Below are 26,011 nucleotides of genomic sequence, written 5' to 3'. Positions count from 1 at the left end.
GAACTCTGCATTTAGATGGGTATATCTTTCATTTTCTCCTTTGCCTTTTGCTTCTCTTCTTTCCTCAGCTATGTGTAAGGCCATTTCAGACAACTATTTTGCTTTGTTTTATTTATTTTTCTTGGGGATGGTTTTGGTCACTGCCTCCTGTACAGTGTTATAAAAATCCATCCATAGAATTACCCAGACTGAAATGTAAAGAGAAGAGTCAAAAGAAAACAAAAAACAAAGTAATATCTCCTCTCAACCTAGAATTCTGTACCTAGCAAAAATATCTTTCAAGATATGAAAAAGAAATAAAAACTTTCTCAAACAAAAATGTGGGAATTTATTGCCAAGAGACATACAAAAAATATTAAAGGATGTCCTTTGGAAGAAGGAACATGCTACCAGAAAATTCTTGGGTCTATACAATAAATAAAAATAAAGAACAATGGAAGTGGAATAAATGAAGATAAAAACAAAGTTAATTTTGTCTTCCATTTTATAAATTTCAATTTTAGAACAGTTTTAAATTTATATAAAGTTTGCAAAGATAGTACAGAAAGTTCCCATATGCTTCACACTCAGTTTCTCCTATTACTAACAGATTAGTATTACAGCTAATGAGTCAATGTTGATAAAGTGTTATAAAGTTCATTTATAAATTGTTTTAAAGTCCAGAGTATTCAAATATTCTTAGTTTTTAACCTTATGTCTTTTTCTGTTCTGTAATGCAATCCAGGATACCATGTCAAATTTAGTAGTCATGTCTTTTTAGGCTCTTCTTGTCTTTGATATTTATCAAAGACTTTACTTACTTTAATGACCTTGACAATTCTGAGGAGTACTGGTCAGATATGCTGTAGAATGTTCCTCAGTTGCAGTGTTTCTGATGTTTTCCTCATGGTTAGGCTGGTGTTACACATTTGAGGGAGGAAGGTCATGGAACTAATGTGCCCTTTTAATCACATTATATCAAGGGTACATACTATCACCGTGACTGTTGATCACTTTGATCACCTTGCTGGTGTAGTATTTCACTGGCTACTCTTTTCCCCCTTCCCATACTGCCCTCTTTGGAAGGAGGTTACTATGTGAGGCCCACATATAAGGAATGGCGGTTATATTCCACCTCTATTAGGGCATATTATACACATACATTATTTGGAGTTCTTCTGCATAGGTCACTTACTGTTCTGTCTCATTTAATCATTTATTTGTATTAATATGAACTCATGTACGTTGATTTTATACTTTGGGTTATAGTAGTACTAAATTTTGTTAATACATGATTCTACCAGTGCTGTTGCTCAGATTATTCCAGCTTTAGCTCTTGAGGACTATTTACTTGGTTCCTGTCCCCTTTTATATGCCCTTTGTTGTTGTGGGGGTTTTTTAGCAGGGGAAAAGGTAGGGAGTTACTGTTTTATTTTCTGGTTACTTTGGAATGCTTCAGGATCATCTTGTGTATTTTCTGCTCCAGTTCTAGAATCAGGCATTTCTCTGAGGAACCTTGGCCGTTTTTTGGAGAATGTTATTAGAAACCAAGATCTGGCTATCTTCCCTCTTCTTACTTGCTTCAAAAGACAGTTGACTCTCTTAAGCAAAAGCAGTGGCAGTGACTTTTGTGTTTACAGCACATGTAGAAATAAAATATATTAATATTAAGTTGGTGAAAGAGTAATTGTGGTTTTGGATCATGAATTTTATATCACTATAACTAGGCTCAAACATATCTTTATTAATCAAAAGAGCAATCATTATAATCAACACATTTTTGCCAACAAGAAATAAGTTTATTTATTCCTATAGCATAAAAACCCATGCTTTGGGATTCAGCGAACTCTTAGAAAGCATTTTCTGCCTCCTGCTGGTTGTGGAAGCATTTTCTCTGCAAAAAGTTGTCAAGATGCTTGAAGAAGTCGTAGTCAGTTGGCAAGAGGTCAGGTGAATAAGGTGGATGAGGCAAAACTTCATAGCCCTATTCATTCAACTTTTGAAGTGTTGATTGTGCAATGTGTGGTCAGATGTTGTCCTGGAGAACAATTGGGCCCATTCTGTTGACCAATTTCAGCTGTAGGCATTGCAGTTTTTGATGCATCTCATTGATTTGCTGAACATACTTCTCACATGTAATGGTTTCATCAGGATTCAGAAAGCCATAGTGGATAAGACAGGCAACAAATCACCAAACAGTGACTGTGATCTTTTTTTGGTACAAGTTTGGCTTTGGGAAGTGCTTTGGAGCTGAGAGTCTAACCACTGAACTAGTCACTGCTGGTTGTCGTATAAAATCCACTTTTCGTCATACATCACAATCCCATCAAGCACTGATTCATCATTATTGCGTAGAATAAAAGATGACACTTCAAAATGACAGTTTCTTTTATTTTTCAGTCAGCTCCTGTGGCACCCACTTATCGAGCTTTTACACCCTTCCAGTTTGCTTTAAATGCCAACCGACTGTACAATGGTCAGTGTTGAATTCTTTGGCAACTTCTGCTGTAGTTGTAAGAGGATCAGCTTCGATGATCCTCTCACTTGGTCATTGTCAGTTTCTGATGGCTGGCCACTGTTCTCCTCATCTGCAAGGCTTTCTCTCCTTTGCAAAACTTCTTCAACTACCACTGCTCTGTACGTTTGTTAACAGTTCCTGGGCCAAATGCATTGTTGATACTGCAGGTTGTCTCTGCTGCTTTACAGTCCATTTTAAACTTGAATAAGAAAATTGCTTGGATTTGCTTTTTGTCTTAACATCATTTCTCTAGTCTAAAATAAATATAAACAGCAAGTAGTAAGTTATTATAGAGGAGGAAATGGCAACCCACTCCAGTATTCTTGCCTGGAGAATTCTGTGGACAGAGGAGCCTGGCAGGTTCCATGAGGTCACAGAGAGTTGAACACGGCCATGATTAACACACACACAAAGTAAATCATTAGCAGAAAAATAAAGTGAGAATTGTACATTAAAATGATGTATGACATAACCACATTTGTTTAAGAATGTATTCCAATATCAAACAGCAAAGTTCAACAGTGTGAAAGCACAATTACTTTTGTACCAACCTAATATGATGACAGTGGAGAATTAGAAATATACTTTTATAGGTCTTTACACATGATGAGGTATACATTTGAAGGTTAACTCAAATTAACTGAAAGTATATATTGTAAACCCTAGTAAAATTATAGGAAATAAAAAAAGGTATAAATGATAAGTCAATAGAGATAAAATGGAAATACAAAATATACTCCAGTATCCCAAGAAATAGGAGAAAAGGCAGAAAATAAAGAACAGATGGAGCAAATGAAATATAGCTAGCAAGATTGTAGATTTTAATCCAAACTATACAAGTACATGGTGGTAAACATCAAAAGACAAAATGTCAGATTGGTTTTTTTAAAAAAATAAAAAGGTCATAATATACAATGTCTGGAAGGACCCCACATTAAGTATAAAGACATAGGTAAAAAGATGGAGAAAAATATACTATGCAAACATTAGTCAAAAGAAAGCTAGTATAGCTGTATTAAGTTCAAACCATGTAGACTTCACAATAAGGAATATTATCAAGGATAAAGAAGAATGTTTGCTGACAAATATTTGCCAACAAGGGTCTGTTTAGCCAAAGCTTTAGTTTTTCCAGTAGTCATGTATCGATGTGCAAGTTGGGCCATAAAGAAAGCTGAGCGCCAAAGAGTTGATGCTTTTGAACTGTGGTGTTGGAGAAGACTCTTGAGAGTCCCTTGGACTCATATTGGACTGCAGAGAGATCAAACCAGTCCATCCTAAAGGAAATCAGTCCTGAATATTCATTGGAAGGACTGATGCTGAAGCTGAAACTCCAATACTTTGGCCACCTGATGCAAAGAACTGACTCCTTGGAAAAGACCCTGATGCTGGGAAAGATTGAAAGCAGGGGGAGAAGGAGATGACAGAGGTTGAGATGGTTGGATGGCATCACTGTTTGAGATGGTTGGATGGCATCTCCAACTTGATGGACATGAGTTTGAGCAAGCTCCGGGAATTGGTGATGGACAGGGAAGCCTGATGTGCTGCAGTCCACGGGGTTGCAAAGAGTCCGACATGCCTGAGCAACTGAACTGAACTGAAAGAAGAATATTACATATTCCAAGAAATATCTTTAATGTGTATGCATCTAACAGTAAATATTCAAAATACAGAAAGCAAAGATGATACAACTATAAAGTGGAAGAGAAAACTCCATAATTGTAGTTGGAACATTCAACACTCTTCTCTCAGTAGTTGATAGAACAAGTAGGCAGAAAATTTAGTTAAGGATCTGGGTGGCTGAGAAATATTCAACCAGCCTGATGTAAGAAACGTTTATAGAACCCTTCATTTTGCATAGCAGAACATATATTTCTTCTTTAGAGCACTTGCAACATGCAGTAGGGTATTGTGTGTCATAAAACAAACCTCAGTAAATTTCGAAGAATTGAAATCATACGTATTACAGTCTCTGACCATAATAAAATCAGTAACAGAAAGACAACAGGAAAACCTCCACATATAGAATTAAAGAACTTGTTTTTAAATAGCTCATGGGTCAAAGACGAACTATCAAGAGAAATTTTGAAATCTATAGCATATCAGAATTTTGGAGACCAACTAGGAGGAGTGTTGAGAGGGGAAATTCATAGTATTTATATTAGAAAAGAGAAAGGTCCCAAATCAGTAAGCTTTTACTTTAGAAGAGAAAAAAGAGTGAACTTAACCCAAAGGAACCAGAAGAAAAGGAAAAAATGAGCAGAAATTGATGAAACTTAAAACAGAAAGACAGTAGAGAAAAGGAGTCAAACCAAAGGCTGATTCTAAGTTTATCACTATAATTTACCATGTTAAAAGAATTCAACTTTTATTCGTAATAAAAATAACTTTCACCAAACTAGGAGAAGAAAGGAACTCTTTTAACTCAATGAAGACTGTTTTCAGAAATCCTGCAACTAATGTACTTAATAAGAGGAAACTTCAGTCTTTTAGTAAAATAATATTAGAAACTAGACAGTGATGTTTTATTCTCCCCACTCATATTCAGTGTTGTGCTGGAAGTCCTTGATGAGGCAGTAAGGCAAAAAAACTAAATGCATACAGGGCATAACCAAATACATTTTTTTTTTTTAATGTGTGCTACTGGCAAAAAGATGAGCACAATAGGTCAAAGAGAACCCAGAGAATATATTCAGTTGGTTTTTTACAAAGATGGTAAGGCTATTCAATGGAGTAAGGATAGCCAGTACAACTAATGGTGCTGCAGCAATTTAGCATCAGTATGCAAAAACAGAACCTCAAAATGTAATTCTTAACCCTATACAAAAATTAACTCAAAATGTATTATAGATCCAAATGTAAAACACAAAACTGTGACACTTTAGAAGAAAACACTGGAGAATTGCACCAAAAGCATAATCCATAAAAAATGGATATATTGCTATTTATCAAAGTTTAAGATTCACTCCTTGAAAAGGCCCTGTTCAGAGAATAAAAAATCAGTCTACAGATTGAGAGAATATTTACAAAATCACTGATTTAGTAAAAGAAGACTTGTATCCAGAATGATACAACTTATGCACCTGTTAGAGTGATTACAAAACCAAAAAAACTATAAGTGCCAAGTTCTGGCAAGGATGCCAGAATTCTCATGTATTCCTGCTTAGAATGCAGAATAGTAGCCCCACTTCGGAAAGCAGTTTGGCAACTTCTTATAAAGTTAAATATGTATTTGTCATACAACCCAACAGTCTTGCTTTTAGAGAATTTATTCAAGTGAATTGAAAACCATGCTTACACAGAAACTGTATTTTTCACTAATTTCCCCCAAAGAAAACAACAGAAATAACCTTCCAGCAGCTCAATGCATATACACACACTGGTACATCTGCAGAAAGGAATGTTGCTCAGCAATTAAAAAAAAAAAAACAAGGATGAATTTAATTCATGACAATATAAATGAATCTTAAATGAATTTTGCTAATTGAAAGAAGCCAGATCCAAAAGATAAGTATATGATTACATTTATATTTCATTCTGGAAAATGCAGAACAGATAAGTGGTTGCCAGGGGTAAGGAGAGAAGTTGACTACAAAAGGAGTAGTATAGGGAATTTTTGAGGGGATGTGATACTGTATTGTTGGATACATGAATCTGTGCTTTTGATAAAACCTACAAAACTATACAATACAGAGTGATTTTTTTAAACTATATGAAATTTAAAAAATCAACCAGGATTCCAGGGGAACCCAAGATGAAATACATGAATAATTATTAAAAATGAGTGATATGATATGGAAGGGGATGAACTGGTCTAAATAACTTTGGAAACTATTGCTCAAGATGGTAAGTTTGTTACACACACACACACACACACACACACACCCTTAAATAAGTGAGTACTATACATTGTAGATAAAGCCTGTTTTTTGAGAAATAAAGTTTCAGTTAAGCAAGGTTATAATGAACCCTGTTTTTCTGGATTGTAGTTGGAGGTTTCAGAATAAATGTATTTTTTTAACATATATACAGATAGATATAAAAGTATAGATGTGTGTACACATGAATTCGAATACATCTGATATTTCCCAGCTCTGACTGCTGAGTCTTAAATCAGTGAAACCTGGAAACTGAGCACACCTAGCCCTCAGGTCCTAGTTTCTAAGCTCCATTCTCCAATGAAAGGAATCACGCCTCCTTGGAGAAGTTATTGATTGTAGAGCTAGGGCCAGGAAAATACACAATGATCCAGAGGTGTGAAGTCATAGGAACCAACTTTTCAGAAGAGCTCCCAATGGCCAGATCTAGAATAATTTAAACAACAAAAAATATTATTGGATTATAACACAAAGAATGAAAAATAGTGAGATTGTTACTTAGTGACTGAATAAATAAATGGAGAAGGGACAGCTCTTCCTTAGAGAGGTATTCTAATCAATGCATGTAGAAAGTCTTGCTTACAAGAAATGGGGGACAGAAAGGCCTCTGTGTCTGGGAGCCCCCCAGGGCCCTACTCGGTTTCAGACTCTTCACAAAAATTAACTCAAAATGGATTGCAGACTAAAATTTTTAAATGCAAAACTCTGATATTCTTAGACAATAATAAATGAGAAAACCTAAACGACCTTGGGTACAGTGATGCATTTTTGGATATGACACTATTGGCATGATCCACACAGAAATAATTGCAAAAGATGTCAAGAGAATGAGAATACCAGCCAAAGACTGGGAGAAAATACTTACCAAGGACACTTCCAGTAAAGGACTTCTACCCAGAGTATACAAAGAACTCTTTAAGGCTCAACAATAAGAAAACAACTCAATTATAAAGTGGGCCAAAGACCTTAATAGACAGCTCACCAAAGAAGATATACAGATGAAAAAATAAACATATGAAAAGACATTCCACATCATGTTACTAGGGAAATGCAAAATAAACAACAGTGATACTACTACATGCATGTTAGAATGACCAAAATCTGGAACACTGAGAACACGAAACGCTGGTGAGTTTGTGGAACAATAGAAATTGTCACAAATTGCTGGGGAATGTCAAATGGTAAGCCACTTTGGAAGACAGGTGATTTCTTACAGAACTGCTGCTGCTAAGTCGCTTCAGGTGTGTCCAACTCTGTGCGACCCCACAGACAGCAGCCCAACAGGCTCCTCCGTCCCTGGGATTCTCCAGGCAAGAATACTGGAGTGGGCTGCCATTTCCTTCTCCAACTCATGCATGCATGCTAAGTCACTTCAGTCATGACCGACTGTGCAGCAGCCCGCCAGGCTCCTCTGTCCATGGGATTCTCTAGGCAAGAATATTGGAGTCAGTTGCCATTTCCTTCTCCACTTAACAAAACTAAGCATACTTTTACCATATGATCCAGCAATCACACTCCTAGGTATTTACCTGCATAAAAACTTGCACATGGATGTTTATAGCAGCTTTATTCATAATTGTCAAAACTTAGAAGCAACCAAGATGTTCTTCAGTGGGTAACTGGATAAAATGTGGTACATCCAGACAATGGAGTACTTTTCAGTGCTAAAAGAAATAAGCAATTGAGCCATAAAAAGAAATGGAGGAAAATTAAATACATGTTACTAAATGAAAGAAGCCAATCTGAAAAGGCTACATCCTGCATGATTCCAACATTCTGGAAAAGGCAAAAACTATGGAAATAGTAAAAAGATCAGGGGTTGGAGGAAGGGAGAGATGAATAGGCAAAGCATGGAGCATTTTAGTGCAGTGAAACACTCTGATATTATAATGGTGGATACATTTGAACAAACCCATAGAATATGCAACACCAAGAATAAACCCTAATGTAAACTAGGGATGTTGGGTGATAATGGTAACAAGTGTACCACTTTGGTAATAGGGAAAGCTATGTATATGTGAGAGCAGGGAGTTTATGGAAAATCTCTTGTGTATGCCCCTCAATTTTGCTGTCAGCTTAAACTGCTCAAAAAGGTTTAAAGAAAAAAAAATAGCAAAATAAATAATAATATTATTGGATTATAACACAAAGAATTTAAAAAATAGTGAGACTGTTACTTAGTGATTGAATGAATAAATGTAGAAGAGACAGCTCTTCGTTAGAGAAGAATTCTAATCAACGCATGTAGAAAGAATGAGAGAAATGGCAAATCACCATTATAATACAATAGTGCAGACCTTGAAGGCGAGGTCAATGGATGAGTGCTAAAGTTAGCAAAAATTTAAGGAGAAACAGGATATTTAATAAGTCTCAGAATGTCACTCCCCAAATAATCATTGATTATAAAAAGAAAAATAGTGATTTTTATAGTGGAGAATCCTAGTCATTTGTTCATCTTTCAGGAACTGGATGTGGAATACTGCCACTATCCTTCAGAAATAAAAACTATAGGAAATTTCATATAAGGCATAGAAATAGGTTTATAAGAATTGTAATAAACTGCAAAATTGATGGACAAACTACAAGTTTGACATTTAGCAACTTGTCAGTTATCATGGTCTTTTTTTTAAGAGTTCATGAAGCATCTCTGTGGAATTGTAAAATCTGCCCCAGAAGCTATAAGTATTTACACTGTTATCCCTGTAAGTTAAAGTGAAAACTGAATACACACACACCCATAGTATTTTGATGTGTCTTAACAGTTGGAGATGGGTGAAGATATCTATAACAACACAGTTGAAGAGGATTTTGCCACATTTGAAACAGCAGTTTATAGGCCAGGTAGTTATTTTTCAGTCAGTAATGAGCCTCATTCCTGTTTCACACTTGTCTGCAGATAAACCTGCTTTCAGGTTGGGACTTTACGTATCGATGATGCTTATAAAGATACCTTTTGCAGATTGACAGAGAAGCTTAAAAATAATTTTAAAAAACTAGTTGGATTATGCTAGCTTATTCATATTTTTAGATGTGTAGAAAGAAAAGGAGCAATATGTTTCATTCTTTTTTCTGTATGATTTATCAATTCATTTCTCCTCTCATTTTCTTTATTTAGGTGATTTATCAGTTCATTTTTCCTCTCATTTTCTTTATGTGGCTTTTCTCCATTGAAGTTATTATACTCATTTGAAAATTGTATTTGCAAATGACAAATATATAAGTTTGTAAAACTATTGTACTTATTAACAGATATTTGAGTTCTTATTGTTTCATAATACTGCGTTAGTTACTGTGGGAGAAAAGAAAACAAAATAATTTCCGCCCACCACAGAATTTAATTAAGATAAATGTACATGTGTAACCAGGTAGGGTAGAGATGGGAGGATTTAGATGTAAGTATTGAGCAAATTTCAGAAGATTGTGAAGGACAGGGAAGCCTGGTGTGCTGCAGTTCATGGGGTCACAAAGAGTCGGACACAACTTAGCGTCTGAACAAACGAAAACAAAAAAAAAAAAGTGTTTGTTAGCGTTCTCCAGATTCCAAACAGAAACTAGTTTCATGATTAGGAAATCCTTTTATATGTTATCACAGCATGGCATAAGAGCAGAACAAACTGGGGTAGGAGGGTCTTTAAGTCCTGGCCCTAGAGATTTTAAAAGAATCTTTCCAGTCTTTTGAAGTCAGCTACAGGTACAGAGACAATAAATAATGTATATTTGTACTCACTGCCTATATAATCATCTCTTTAGATTTCGAAACAACTGATAGTGTTCAGATAACATGTTTTTCTAAAGAAGTATTCAAGTGCCAGCAGTCTTAGTAACTCTCTTATTCCTCTTATGTGCTGAGTGCAGTCGGAGGAAGAGGAATTGGAGTTGGTGAGTGTGGGTTTCTACTTGAATGGAGTTGAAAAAAATATGAAAGTGCTAATTCTTTTCAGTGTTTTTATCTGAATAACGTTCCCTTTGTTACACAGATTTTTTTTTTCTTGATGTTAAATACTGTCCAAACATTTTGAATAACTGAACCAAGCACTGGTACTGCAGAATATGGTTTTTCTACTCATAATTACATATCTTGACCTGTTTTATTTGTTCTGGAAACTTTGGAATACAGCCTTTATAAACAGTAGCTGTCCATGATCACAAGACATATTAAAGAATTTTTTAAGGAAAGATATAAAATACCTTATGTAGTTCCCGCAAATTATTAATATATTTTTAGAAAATGACTTCACCCTCACAGTTCGTCAGATTGTAACACACTGTCTTGTGTTGTTTCTCTTTCTTTCAAAAAGATTACATCATTTTTGGTGAGGTCACCTTTTTCACAGAGTTAGAATTATTTCATCCTGCATGAGACAGTCTGAACCACAAGGGGGTTCCCTGTTGTTATTAAAACGAATGTCTTTAATTGAACATACACAAACTTCCTTTTTTTCTATCAGAAGATATTCTGTCCTTAATAGTAGCTGTTACTTTTTTTCAAAAACAAATGATTTCTATTGGCTTTTCTTCTAGAAAACAAATTTGACTAAAAATAACTTTCAGTTGCTCTATTTCTTTGGGAACTAAAACTCAAACCTCACAGAACTGATCTTCTGATTTCGAAGTCAGCTGCTAATTAGGTGACTTTAAGGGGACTAAAGACTTGAAAATGTTTAGTTTTTAGCATGGACAGGGGTTTAGATTGCATGAAAGCATGGGGGAAAGGCATCTGTTCGTTTTACATTTTATTACATATATATGCATGCTGGTGTGTTTTGCACAATTTGTTTCTTTTCAAATAAGGTTGTCTGTGCTCTGTCCTTAAAATTAGAGATTCTTCTTTAACTTTGTGATCACTCTCACAGTTTTGGATGTGGTTTCACATTGGGTAACTGAAATACACTGAAAGTGATAAAAGTGAAAGTCGCTCAGTCGAGTCCGACTCTTTGCGACCCCAAGGACTATACAGTCCATGGTTATCTCTAGGCCATGGAATTCTTGTGGTATTGGATTATATCATGTGCAGATTTTAAGTATCTTTTGGGGAAATACTTTACTTACTGATACAATAATGATTAGCAAATGATAGTTTAAGATTAAGTAATTTGTCTTAGATTAAACCTCACTATTTATACCCTTAAGAAGTTAATCATGAATGCTTCCTTGTGAATTTATGAATTATCTAGCAGTATGTTGCCCTCTAGCGGCTGTGGAGATCAGTGCCATTGAGATTATGAGCCTTGATGGGTAGAACCAATATATTGGAGTGTCACCGTTTTACAGACACACTCACCACCACCACCACCCCATCTTGAGGTCACATTAGGAGACTTCCGTGGAGGTGAAGGTATGGCATTGATAGAGCCAGGCCAGACCATGTCATACTGTGTTTTTCACCTAGTATTTGACTCTTGAAGTTTCAGTGACAAAATTTGTGAGAACAGATCTCTGTTCTCTCAAAGTAGATCTCTGTCTCAAAAATTCAGTAAAATTTTTAACTTGATGCTGAGACAAAAATGTATACCTAGTTGTTATATGTTGACTTTTACTTTCCTTAAAGTATACCCTCAATTACAAAATCTCAAAGATAAATTTCTAAGTATTTGAAGGCTGTAAACTCTAGCACATAAAAATACTTTTGATTAAGAAAAACAAAAACTGTAAATAGTCATTGATAGTCTCTAAAACTTAAGCTAATTCAAATTCTGAAAGTTAATTAAAATGCAGAACTCTGTGTGTCAGAACCAAATCACAATCAGAGAAACAATCTGTTACACTCTAGAAAGTTGTTCAAATTGGCTTGAGCTGTAGAATAGAATCATGAGTGGCTCTGACCCAAACTGAGTGCCCTGGAACCTACACTAAAGGCCCCTTTAGAACCAGGCTATAGAGATGCCTTTAGAAGTCTTGCAATTGTAGAACAACTCTCCTTTCTGACAGCTCCAAGGGAGTAGCTATGGCTCAGAAGGAATAACTATATTTACCTTAAAAAAAAAGAAATCTTGGTCCAGAGAGTATCTTAGAACAATAGTTTAGGGATATGTCTGACATTTCTGAAGTACTTAATTTATCAGAGCACTTCTGACTGTTGCCTTACTAGATTCTCACGATAGTACTACATAGCAGCAGTGCAGCAGTCACCGTCTTCTCTGCTTTACAACCAGAGAGATTTGGAGAGGGGAAAGTGTTTTTCCAGGGCTCAGGAATTAGTGAATCTGGAACAAGAATCAGGCCAGTATAGGCTGAGCAGTCTTTCTAACATCCTCTGACTTAAGATTGGATAGGAAATATCTAGATCTAACCAAAGGTCTTCAATCTGATGACCATTGGAAATAGTGATAGGGAAAACTGAATGACATCCTGACTTTCTGTAATCTCAAGGGCACTGAGTTATACTTTGATATGGCTTAGGCCCCCTAAATCTCAGTTACCAGGCTGTAATTTCTTCATTTAGAAAAAAATAACCCTGGATTTATGCTTTAGCTTTCTTGTGTTCTAACCACATGGAACTTTCTCTTTTGCTGATTCTCAGTTTTAGAACGTGTTCACTTGAGGCAGTGTTGTGAGAAACTGCTCTTTCATACCCATACCCTTACAGAATGGTGACTGTCTTAAACTGACTTGATTATTCTGTAGTTCATTTTGTTTCACTCCCACTGTAGATAGGATACTATGTAGATGCTGTCGGTCAGCAAGCATTTACCGCTGGTCATCCACAGCCCTATCAGAAGTATTATATTTTATTTAAAAGCTCTCTACTCAAAGCTTCTCCATTCATAAGCATTTGGAGAAGGGATACATGTCTCAGTCTGCCGTTAAAAAACAGGTCAATGATGGATGATGGGAGAGGCTCTGCATGTATAGGATCAGGGAGTATATGGTAAATCTCTGTACCTTTTCATCAGTTTTTCTGTGAACCTAAAACTGTTCTTTAAAAAAATCTTAATAAAAATTTATATCTAAATAGACACACACATATATACATATTTGTGTGTGTGTTAACTGCAGGATCTCAGGGAAGGAAATATGAATACAAGCTGCAGTTTAGTAAGCTATGACTTCAAACCCTGTTAATTTGTAAATCCAGCAAATAGAAGTAGTTTTGAACTCTCTTGGACTCTCATGGACTTATAATCTATATATACAGATAACCTGGCTATCCTCAGGTGTTTAAAATCTAAACATATCTTACCTAGGTAGGGTAGCCTGGCAGTCTTTATAAGGGGCATCAGGTCCTCATTTATGTTAACATATAAGTGTTATCAGCCCTAATGCAAGTTTCTATTTTAAGGTTGTATCTTTGACATCAGTAAACTCTCTGAAAAAGGTACTAGGGGAAAATGATTAATGTAAAATACATCCCTTAAAATTAAATATTTAGTTAATCTCATTAGTATTTTTAAAGTTTTCACATGACACTTGCTTCAGGGAATAATGATGTTCACATCATAAAACTGTGAAAAATGTCACTTTTAAATTGAATGTTCTATTTTCAATATTAAGCTTAAATATAAGTACTCATAGAATAACACTTTTTTTCTACTCTCTCACAGAATACCCAAAGGATAAGCAGTTCTCAAGCCACTCAACCCCTAGCTACCCCAGTGGTGTCTGTGACAACTCCAAGCCTGCCTCCGCAGGGCCTGGTGTACTCGGCCATGCCGACCGCCTACAACACAGGTAAACCTGCCCTGTCGCCTTTTGTGGGTTTTTTTTTCCTTTGTTTTGTTTCAATGTGTGCTTTTGTGACTTCTTTAAAAATATATTTATTGAAATAAATTATTTCAAGTTTCTTAGATTCATAGTTGGATATGTTAATGAAACACATGCTAGTCTTGAAAAAATTACACAATACACATTGATTATAGAAAGATTCCCCAGCATAAACTTTTACTTACTCCTGAGAAACAACTAGCTGTTATCAAATTATGATGCACAGCAAACGGAGCAAAACACTTGCGTCTCACTCTTCCAAGCTTTTGAAATAAGGTGTTTTTCTGCATGCTGTGTCAACTTACCTTGGGAAAGACTGCATCCTTTGGGACCTCAGGACTCAGGGAGGTGGATCCAGGGAGCTGTGTCAGCAGATTGCATTTTTCTCTGTTTGGTTGCTACTGTTTGTGCCTGAGGGCAAGACCAGGAGCTTTCTTATTTCTCTTCAAAGCCAGTCACTCTGATCTTGAGAAGGTGAGGAAAGTAGAAAATTTGTGAGCTAGAATGTTCAGAGGAGTGTTGGCCAAGGAGATGGTTCTTGAGCTGGGGGTCACCGTTACATTACAGTTTACTGAGCATTTCATGACAGGTTTTTCCAATAGAAAACTTAGATACCACACTATATTTGTTTTTAGAAATGCCATTGGCTTTAAAGAATATTTTTTCCAGAGTCCAGAAGGAATTACCAAAACACAAAAATGGAGTCACATTCTCTTGAACCATCCCTTATCAGTCTCACTCCTGTAACTACTTACTTCTCTCTCAGAGCACCTATTCTGTTTAATGTTACCACATTATTTATCTTTTTAAAACATGCATCTATATTTTGTCTTTCATTAGTATATCAACTACCTTTCTGTACATAGTTAAGAATCAAACTCGTGCCAGTCAGTCAGTACAGGGATGAATAAATGAACAACATTTCAAAAAGTACAGTAGTTCTGTGTGGAGGAATCATATAGACACTTCCTCATTCCCATCTGTAAGGTCACTCCCAGCTTCTCAGCTTATTCATGGATCCATTCAGCACATATTTATTGAGGGTGTTCTGTGTGCCAGGCACTGGAAATATACAGGAGCGCACAGTTAACAATGGAACATAGGGGCTATCACAGGAGAAAGACACAAGACAAATAGTTCTAGGAATAATTTATCACCACTGTGTTAAGGGCCACACTGAAGCTTTGACCTGAAGAGGCTTTGATCTGCCTCGGCCAGGCGGAGTAGGGAGAGGGCTCCGGGAAGGGGACGCCCTGTGTACAGAGGCAGCGGGAGCCTGGCTGACGGGGCCGGGTCACTGTGGAGCTGAAACCACAGAGGGAGGCTGGGATGCACACGCCTTGCTAAGGACTTTCGGACATGATCTTGAGAGCATTGGGAAGCCATAAAAAGGTTTTAAGCAGAGAGGTATCATGACTATATTTGTTTTGTATGATCACTTAACTACAGCATGCATGGGACCACCACACGAGAGGCTACTATGATAGTCCAACTAGTGAATGCTGATGGTGTAAACTAGGCTGGTGGCAGTAGAGACGGTGAGACATGGGCAGGCTTGAGAGACAGCAGCTAGAATTGACTAGACTTGATCGTTGGTGGTGGAAGTAAGTATCAAGGGTAACACCCAGGGGAGAGTTGGTGCCATTTACTAGAGAGAGGCAGGTTTGGAGGAATGATGAGTCCAGTGGGATCATGTCAGACTTGATCTGTCTGGAGAGACATCATGACAAGTAGACATGTCAAGTGGGTAGTTGGAAGGATTCGGAGGCACTGTAGAAGGCGCAGTGTGACTGATCCCCCTGCCCAGCTTCTGTGGGGCGGGGCAAGGCAATGTTAGAGAGCAGTGACTGAGAAAAGATCACAAGCACAATGCTGCTTAAACTGTTTCTTTTTTAAAATGCTAATTCACTAGGGAGACTAATTTCTTTAAATACTTCTCTCAAGACATGAAAAAGAAGTTAAAGGTAGAAGAGCTTTTGCCACCTCTCTTTAGAACTAAATGGAAAAAAACAAATGTTAATGTTGAATTGAAGTAACTCTACATGTGAATAACTAACATGCTATGTCTTGGCCAAAATGATTATGACTGAAGCATTTTTGTCTTGTAACACGAAGTTTTTTCATGAACTTTGACTTTTTCAGGGACCTTTGACAGTTCCTGTGCTTCGAACAAATGCAGTTAGTTAATTGTATGATAATGAATATACTGTCTATGTCACTAAGCTTGACAGTCCATGAAAAGGGGTCCTGAATCTTTTCTGCTTCCCCTGTACTTGAGAAATATGAGACATGCTGAACTAGTTGCAGTCAGGATGAACTAGAGTGTTTCTCTTTGTTCATAAGGGTAGTTGGTGGCATATATATTTTAAATAACAATTGTATAGGAACATCTTTTAGTGACAGCACTGTTATTATTTCTATTTACAATCCTGGAATAAGTATCTCAACTTTTTGTGAAATAATAAGCTATAAATATTTAGTAAAAAATTGAAACCTCTTTTATTGAAATAATCCCAAACAACTGAATATAGCTAGGTCCTAGAAACCTCCCAAAAGAAAATTTTTTGTCAGTTGTAGACCATAAGCGTGTTTTTGGCTTCCCGGGTGGCTCAGTGAGTAAAGAATCCGCCTGCAATGCAGGAGACCTGGGTTCTATCCCTGGGTTGGGAAGATCCCCTGGAGGAGGGCATGGCAACCCAGTCTAGTATTCTTGTTGGAGAATCCCCATGGACAGAGGAGCCTGGCGGGCTCATTGGACACGACTGAACAACTAAACACAAAGGGAGTTTTTTGGTGTTATGAAGTACCTGGCTTCTTCCAAACAAAGAAAACTTTTGGCACAACTATTTGAAAAGCAGGTGTTGTATGGTCCTTTTATTACACACACAAGCAACATTTCCTTCTTTTTTAGACTACTCACTGACTAGTGCAGACCTGTCAGCCCTGCAGGGCTTCAACTCACCAGGAATGCTGTCTCTGGGACAGGTGTCCGCCTGGCAGCAGCACCATTTAGGACAAGCAGCCCTCAACTCTCTCGTGTGAGTAACTGACTAGATGTTTTCCCCAAACCTCTACCTACGCTTCCCAACCTGTGTCTCATTCCACTGGTAGAAGAAAGGCAACCTGAAGGAATTCAGGCCTACCTGCCACCCTTCTGTTTCCTTGCTCTGGTTCACATCAACAGACAGAATAAGAAAATGAGCTGTGCCCTTTGCTTTATCCCTGGATCGTAGGGAAGGGTGGTAGGGGCTGGGTTTCTTTTGTATGGGTCAGGCTACGTGGGATTCATGTGGTTGACTGCAGTTCACTGCACACATTGTACCTCTCCAGGAAGGGTTCGCAAAAGAGTGTTCCTTGCAGACAGCGTGAAAGGGATCACAGTGGTGCTCAGGTAGCACAGGCATCACTAGCAGGGGGAGAAGGAGTGGTGTTTTGGTCAAACTAGAATAGTCGGCCCAGGAGAAGCTGGAGGAGAACGGTCCAGAAGAGGGGACAGCATGATAGGTTAGCTGTGTCGCTTCTGCTCAGGACACGTGGGACACCTGGCCTCCCAGCTTCTTGGCCTGAAAGTCCCCTGAGAGGCTCCCTGCATCCTGGTAGCTCCACAGTGCACACTGGCATTGGTCGTCACCTTGGGAACTGTGTCATGGAGAAATGGTCAGGGTACCCGAGGGAAGTCTCTGCTTACACAGGCGTTTGGCCCTTGGGTGTGTGCAGAGCATCCTAAATGAGTACGCTAAAAATGGCCGTGCAAAGGCAAGCAGAAAAGGCTTGGTGCTCAGACTTAGGAAAAGGCGTGTGCACACTTTACTGTGTCCTCTGAGCCACTCACTTAGCCTTTCTGAGACTCGTCTGGAGGGTGGGCTGACATGGCTGCCTTCTGAGAGCTGCTATGAGCATAGGTGGTGGTCCATCACAGAGGCAGAGAAGAGGGCAGAGGGAGCGGGGTCAGGGCGCCCCTCTGCTGCTTCGGTCCCCGCGCATCAGCCACTAACACTATTTTGGAAACTTCAGCCACAGAAGTACCAAGATTTGGGTAATAGAACCAGCCACTAGAAGTCTTGACTGTACTCATTTTTGTTTTTAGCAGGGATATGTTATTTTTTCTGTGTGAAGCACTGCAGGAAACACCAAAACTGGCCTTGGGGAGTTCTGGCGGTGTTTCAGACCCTGGGCTCTCTGTCAGTCAGGCGGTATCTGTAGTGTTGCATTCATGCAGATGCACTCACAAACCAGCTGTCTAACAGATCTTTGTTTTTCTTCTTCAGTGCTGGAGGGCAGTTATCTCAGGGTTCAAATTTATCCATTAATACCAACCAAAACATCAACATTAAGTCAGAACCAATTTCACCTCCCCGGGATCGAATGACCCCATCAGGCTTCCAGCAGCAGCAGCAGCAGCAGCAGCAGCAGCAGCCACCGCCACCGCCGCCGCAGGCCCCACAGCCGCAGCCCCGGCAGGAAGTGGGCCGCTCCCCGGTGGACAGTCTGAGCAGCTCCAGCAGCTCCTACGACGGCAGTGACCGGGAGGATCCACGGGGCGACTTCCACTCTCCCATTGTGCTCGGCCGACCCCCAAACTCTGAGGACAGAGAAAGCCCTTCCGTAAAGCGGATGCGGATGGATGCGTGGGTGACCTAAGGCTTCCAGGCTTAGGAAGGCTTGTACTTTTGTGTTACTGCAGTGAACTGCTCTACATATCTAAACTGGTAAATAAGGACATGAGTTAAATATATTTATATGTACATACATACATATATATCCCTTTACATATATATGTATGTGGGTGTGAGTGTGTGTATGTGTGGGTGTGTGTGGCGTACACAGAATCAGGCACTTACCTGCTAACTCTTGTAGACCTGCAGGTGTGCGTACCACGGCAGACAGAGCACCCTGTAGGCAGAGTCTAGTCTGGCACTTCCTTGGACTACTTGTTTCATAAGATAACCAGTTTTTGCAGAGAAACATGTACCCTATATATAATTCTCCCACACTAGCTTGCAGAAACCTAGAGGGCCCCTACTTGTTTTATTTAACTGTGCGGTGACTGTAGTTACTTAAGAAAAATGCTTTGTAGAACAGAGCAGTAGAAAAGCAGGAACCAAGAAAGCAATACTGTACATAAAATGTCATTTATATTAATTACCCAACCTGGCATGGGTCTCTATTGCAAAGAGGTGCATGGGAAAGGGCTGTTGATATTAAAAAACATAACAAAAAAGCCCCACACATAACTGTTTTGCACGTACAAAAATGTACTGGGTCAAAGAAGTGATCTTTAGCTAATAAAGAGAGAATAGAAAACACGCATGAGATATTCAGAAAATATTAGCCTAGAGATATAGAGCATTAACAGTAAATTAATATATTAAGTTATAATTGGAATATGTCAGAAGTTTCTTTTTACATTCATATCATAAAAATTGAAGAAACTGATTTTAGCTCATGTATATTTTATATAAAATAAAACACCCTTATAAATTGATGACTATATATAAAATTATATTCACTACTTTTGAACACATTCTGCTATGAATTATTTATATAAGCCAAAGCTGTATGTTGTAACTTTTGTTTTGTTTTTTTAGAGATAGCTTTATCTTGTTTTAACTTTTTAGTTTTATTTTGAGAGGGGGAAAAAAACAAACAAAAATATCTTGCAAGCAGAACCTTGGAAAAAAAAAGCCATGAACACTTATTATTCTATATGTAAATTAAAAGTTGAGCCAAACTCTTTGTGTATATAGCATCTTAAATATATTATCACCTTTGATGTAAGTACCTATGTATTGTATGGTCACCAGATTAAAAAGTATATTTTTGTGGATTGCCGCCAATTTAGGGGGAAAAGGCGAGATCCTTATTAAGTAGAGTATTCACTGTTTAATATTTACTATTTTGTTAAATATACTGTACTTTGGATTTTAATTATTGGCCCAGTCTTTTCAGAGGATTGTATAAAGGGGTTTCTCCCCTCACTGGTGGTGAATGTGTGATGTTACATTGTAATCTTTGTGCTGTATGGGTTGAGCATTACTATATATTTTATATGTGTATATAAATAGCAAAGTGGCAAAAAAAATTGATGTTAAGTTCATCCTGCATAAATGTAAAATGTGTTGTAACAGATTTTATAAGGCATTATTTAAAACTTGCCTTTTGTGAGGAAAAAAATATAGTAGAAAAGCTGACTTAATTTAATTAATATTAGAGAAAATGGCAAAATAGTAGATGAGCACAAAGGTTTTATAAGTGGTAAATGATTAGGGAAGAATATTTGTGGGGGAAGAGATCTTTGTTTCTTTACCCTCTAAAATAGATTGATGCAGCTGGTTACAAGATAGCTATCATTCTGGACACTCTGTGCATTGAATGACACTTCAGTGTGGGGAGAAGTCCTCTCATGGTGCAGATCCTTGGCATGACTCTTGCCATCCTGATGCCCTCAACTGAGATGCTGACCAAGGCCTTACTCTCTCAGGAAGACAGCTAAGTGGTGACAGCAAGTTCGGCAGTTCCCTGGGCTTGTGCCATGACAAAATTCAAAGTCCTGTATATCTTTCATCGTCAATTTTTAAATACTCGTTTTCTTGAGAAACTCAAAATAAGGGTTTTAAATTACTGCTATTTTATATTTTAAACTTAATATTAAGCAGCTACCTACAATTTTTACTTACGTTTTTGCTTTTTCCCCCTAAATTGCGTTCCTTGTGACATTTTCCTCATATGCTGTTTGTGACAAATCATCAGCCAGAGTTCCTGGCTGACACATAGGTAGTTAGGTACAGGATAAACTTGTGGCGTTCACAGCTGCAGAGTGGAATTCTGTTTTTAATGACATTTTGGGTAGTAAATTTTGATAGAGGCCAAAAAAGGGAGGGTGATACACTCTCCCCTCTCGTCGGTTTGGACATTTGGCTTTTATTCAGAATGGATTTGTTTTATTTTGTTTTAAATATACTTATTTTACTGAACAACTTACAGGCACATTTCTTCATGAGGTCACACCTAATTGAAACAATGCAGTTTCCCAACACTGAATTTCCAAGATAATCCTTACCACTTTGTAAACCATTTATAGCTTTGAAAGTGTTCAGTGCTTCTTTGGTTGTTATTTATGCATGTTCATGAACTTCTGCTGTACATGGGATAGGAGTTAACACATTCACATTTACTGTCTATTTTCTTGTGTGCCTTACGAGATGGCTTTTCTGACTGTATCTCAATAGTCTTTCTTTCTATGCAGGTTTATAATCAGTACAACTACTGTTTTCTAAAATAATATTACCAAGGCTCGGAGTTTGTATTTCAATTACACTGACCAAGTAACAATGTATTCCATTTTCAGGAACTGAGTATTTGACTGTTAACCCTTTTCTCATATACCCAGTGTGACTTAGAGCATATGGACTTGACAGAGGTACCCTCGCCCAGACCCCATGTACGAACACATCACACACACATCTCCTGGTGGAAACCAGCTCAGAATGGGGCAGACACTAACCATGTTACTTTAGAACCTACTTTTCTTACCCTTTTTGGACTCCTGTGTTTTGTATGACACCATCGCAAGAAATTTTATCCCTGCAGATGAAGTATTTTATTACTAAAAGACAAAAACAAAAAAAGCTAGAGTAAATTGCACTGGTTCAAGTACGGTTTCCAGCAGCTGTACTTCCTTCAGCAGTCTACCTGGTACTACATTGAAAGGGAAAGTCACCATTGTATGTCTACAGATGGTCCCAATCAAAACTCCATCTTTTGAGCCCTAATTATGTCCATTGTGTTAAGAGACTAAATCAGGGGTTTGTTCTAAAAGAACAATATATGTTTTACCATTTCCTTTTACTGTAAGGACAGCTAATAAAGCATTAACATATTTTCTGTATTAACCATCATGCGCACAAGAAATACATAGTAAATAAGGAACCAGAAAACTCCTGGCATTGGATCATAAGAAGCTAGATGATTAGAATGTGAAAAAGATTTTACAAATGTAAAACTTTTATTTCTCTGTAGAAACTTTCTTCACTTTGCTGTGCAAGAAGACACTGCTTTGCTATATTTAAAATGGCTTTTTTAAAAGAGATTTATGTATTTGGTAAATGTTTGTAGTCAACAGTTCACACAAGAAGCTGTACACGGTTTGAACATGTAAAACCGTTTGGCGGCACAAGCTGGACTTTGTTGCCATCCTTGAGATGAACCTTTTAAGAAAAAATAAGTTAATCTCAATTTTTCCCTGAATGTGTTGTTTTTTTCCTTCATTATACAATAAATATTATAGTGAACTTTTTATCAAATGGTTAAGAAAATGTTAGAGGTTGTTGTAAACTATTTGTATCCTGCACTCACTACAGTAAAGACGGACTGGCTTTTCCTGTGTACTCCAGACTCTGTCATGTTTGCCACCAGTCACCCTCTTTTCCCTTCTCTTCCCTTCCCCAAACCTCTTTCGCCTGCAGGTCCCTTTTACTTCCTTTGAGATGTGGTCAAGGAAACTGTTACAGTGCCCCACCCCCACTCCTGTATTAGCTCCTGAGGCCTCTCCTCCTGGGCGGCCCTGGACCCTTCAGGAAGCAGCCAGCGATCTGGTCCCGGCATCTGCCAGCCTGGCTGTTCTGTGCGTGTTGGTGTGGATACGTTAAACCCATTCAGGCTCTGATAACAGCTTCCTGCAGGATATGCTACTAGAGTGCGGGGATGGGTGTGGGGCATTTGTTAGAACTTAACTGTCATCAGTTTATTTTTCTTTCAAGTTTAGGTGGTGAAATGATTTGTTTTACCCAAAATGCATACAGTAATATGAGCTGGGGTGGCAGAAACAGATTCAGTAAATAAATTTTTATTTTCAAAAGCGGCAGATGTGAAAAATTATCTTAAACTTGCGGTGAAAAGTTTTTTTCTTCTGATTTGCCTTCCAAGCCATCTCCCAGCTAAGCAGATTCTTGCTGTCAATTAAATTAAGAGCTAAATTTTTGTGCTGGTTTTACTTGCTAGCTACTGTGAAACTCTGATTAGCTGGTTTTGAAAGCTGGTTGAAGCCTGTGGCTAAAAATAATCACAGCTGCAGCTACTTGAAATCAATTCACTGCAACTTCCTAGTTAGCTCCCATGCATCCTGCCTTCCTCTAGGCTCTGTCTTGTTTTTAAGTTGATTCTGTGTCTGATTGGTACCAGCCAAGAAAATGGTTTTTCAATGATGATCTTCTGCCAGCAGGATGGCTCCTGCCATCTCCCATCTGCCTGTCCAGTCTCTCATGAGGAGTCAAAGTACCACTTGGTTGTAGAACTGAGGAGACAGCTGTATTCCTTCTAGCTGACACAAGGGTTGGGAGGTTCCAAATGGGCACCTGAGGCACTCCAGGGAGGGGCTGGCAGGGGCTGAGTGGACAGGTGCCCCCAGACAGTGTGAGAGCTGGGCCCCAGCCCAGGACTGCATGTCGCCAGGGTGAATTCCCACCTCCACTTCAGTGTCTGCATCCAGAGGACCCAGCTTCGAGAATGAGTCCTAGACCCCTGGCACTGTCTTATACACAGGCGGGCTGCTCTGTGTATACCAAAGTGTCGGAATGTAGCTGGGGAAAGAAGAAAGTCAGTTACACTATGTGGTTTCACCATATTATCGTCTCCTACCTTTCTTCTTGGACTTTAGTTTTGAACTAATTTTTAACTTGCAGAAAAGTTGAAAAAATAGTAGGTTCATATGTCCCTCTCTCAGCTTTCCCTAATGTTAATATTTACATAACCATAATACCACTATCTCGAAGAGTCAGACATCACTGAGCGACTAAGCACAGCACGGTAGCACTATCAGAACCAAGAACTTAACACCGATATAGCACTAGTAACTAAACACCTTGTTTGAATTTCACCACTTTATCCACTATTTCTGTTCTAGTATCCGAGCCAGGATCCCACATTGTATTTAGTTGTTATATCTCTGTAATAGTTCCCCAGTCTTGTCTTTGAGAAGACAAGGTGCTTTTGAAGAATATTGATTGGTTATCCTGAATAGTATCCCTTGATGTGGATTTGTCTGATGTTTTCTTATGATTGTAATGAGCATGCATTTTGGCAGGAATGCCACAGAAGTGTGTCCATAATGCATCATGCATTTCATGGTGTCCTATGTTTGTACAGGTGATGTTGACCATGACCACTTGGTTAAGTGATTTCTTTGGGGCTTCTCCACTGTAAAGTTAACTATCTTCTCCTTGTTGATAAGTATCTTGGGGAGAGACTTTGAAACTATATAGATTTCTCAAACATACCTATTAATTTTAGCTTCTTGGTTACAATAATTATTTCTGAAGTATTTGCCTGATTTCTTCTATATTTATTAATTGGACTTCTGTAAGGAAGAGCTGTCCCTCCCTCTCCCCACTAATTGATTATATTATAATGGTTCATGAATTTTTTTTTCCCTTTGGGTTATAATCTAGTACTATCATTCTGTTCCTGAAGTTATTCCAATAATCTAGTACTATCATTCTGTTCCTGAAGTTATTCCAGCTTTGGTCATTAAGAGCTCCTTCAGGTAGATGCAGATGTTTCTTGGAAAAGCTCCTTCCCAATTTTTAAGCACTTCTTTACTTTCTGGCAAGATGTTAAACACTGATACTCATTCCAGGTACTGGAACAACCACCTCTCTAAGATTCCTAGTTCCATGTACTGAAGAATGGCATTTAGAAGCCAAGGTAAATGCACTGTATTTGCTCATTGCTGCTAGATTATTACTGCTCTTTGGCCCTCTCTGCAGCCAAAGCTAGAAAATAAATGTAGGTATGTTCACTCACGGGCTTCCCAGGTGGCTCAGTGGTAAAGAATCTATCTGCCTGCGAACGCAGGAGATGTGGGTTCCATCCCTGGGTGGGGAAGATGCCCTGGAAGAGGAAATGGTTGCCAGGATAATCCCATGGACAGAGGAGCCTGGCAGGCTACAGTCCATGGGATTGCACAGAGTTGGACACGACTGAGCACTCGTGCATGCTGTTGAAAAACAAATCCATATTTTGCAGCTAGTTATCTAAACATGTATGTGGAAAAACATGAGTTTTGTAGTAATACTTTTATATTTCAATTCAACTTCACAGGGTTCCTTTTAGCCTCTCCTTTCCTTATTTGTAAATTCTTTCTCCTAAGGTAAGAACCAGACTTTACTATCTGCAATCATTTTTACTTCTTCAGTTTTAGTGTACACAGTTTTAGAACTGCCAGTCCAGGGACTTAGTTGGTCCAGCGTTAGGACTCTGTGCTTCCACTGCAGGGAGCACAGGTTTGATCCCTGGTCTAGGAACTAAGATCCTGCATGACTTGCAGCCAAAAAAAGTTGCCAGTCCACACCTAAGTGAGAAACACATTTATTGACCAGATTAGAGCATTTGTATAGTTCCTTTTCCATCTGGCCTTACATTTATCCATTGAGGGGAGCGTTTTCCATAGTTTTAGTTCCCAACCACCTTCCATGTTGTTATTCAATATAATATATAGTTAGGATCATCTGTTGATGTTTTTACTTCAGGTACCCTCCTCATGGGCTTCCCAGGTGGCTAGCTCAGTGGTAAAGAATCCACTTGCCAATGCTGGAGATGCAGGTTCAATCCCTGGGTCAGGAAGATCTCCTGGAGGAGGAAATGGCAACCCATTCCAGTATTCTTGCCAGGATAATCCCATGGAGAGAGGAGTCTGGCAGGCTACAGTCCATGGGTTTGCAGAGTTAGACAACTGAGCACCCATGCACTCCCTCTCATGCTAGTTTTTTATTGGAGGGGAGATGAATGAATGGTATCTGAAGCTTTCTATGTTGTAAGAATCAGAGCTATACAAAAGATACTCGAGTATTGTCACTCTTTCCTCACCCCTGCTACCTCACCCCCTCCCTGAATTCTCCTGCCAGCCCTCTACCAATCTCTACCCTAGCTTCTGGTTTAATCC

General features: G+C 38.4%; 1 protein-coding gene across 17 annotated transcripts in view; it reads left to right on the top strand.

The window, feature by feature from the left end:
- Positions 1-22,460, top strand: part of MEF2A (myocyte enhancer factor 2A) — a 190,530-nt gene extending 168,070 nt beyond the window's left edge. For 14 of the 17 annotated variants that reach the window (XM_070478148.1, XM_070478161.1, XM_070478160.1 and 11 more), the window contains 4 exons: positions 10,228-10,251; positions 13,914-14,040; positions 16,985-17,111; positions 18,342-22,460. In XM_070478148.1, coding sequence (XP_070334249.1) covers positions 10,228-10,251; positions 13,914-14,040; positions 16,985-17,111; positions 18,342-18,714 — 651 coding nt within the window. In that variant the 3' untranslated portion in view covers positions 18,715-22,460. The remainder of the gene's footprint in view (positions 1-10,227; positions 10,252-13,913; positions 14,041-16,984; positions 17,112-18,341) is intronic. The other 3 variants (XM_070478156.1, XM_070478165.1, XM_070478157.1) reach the window with 1 other exon arrangement.
- The last annotated feature ends 3,551 nt before the right edge of the window (positions 22,461-26,011 follow it).

Source organism: Odocoileus virginianus, chromosome 16 (genome assembly GCF_023699985.2).
Source record: "Odocoileus virginianus isolate 20LAN1187 ecotype Illinois chromosome 16, Ovbor_1.2, whole genome shotgun sequence".
NCBI lineage: Eukaryota > Metazoa > Chordata > Mammalia > Artiodactyla > Cervidae > Odocoileus > Odocoileus virginianus.
The sequence above is the reverse complement of the archived record's forward strand: the minus strand, read 5'-3'. Positions and strand labels throughout refer to the sequence as shown.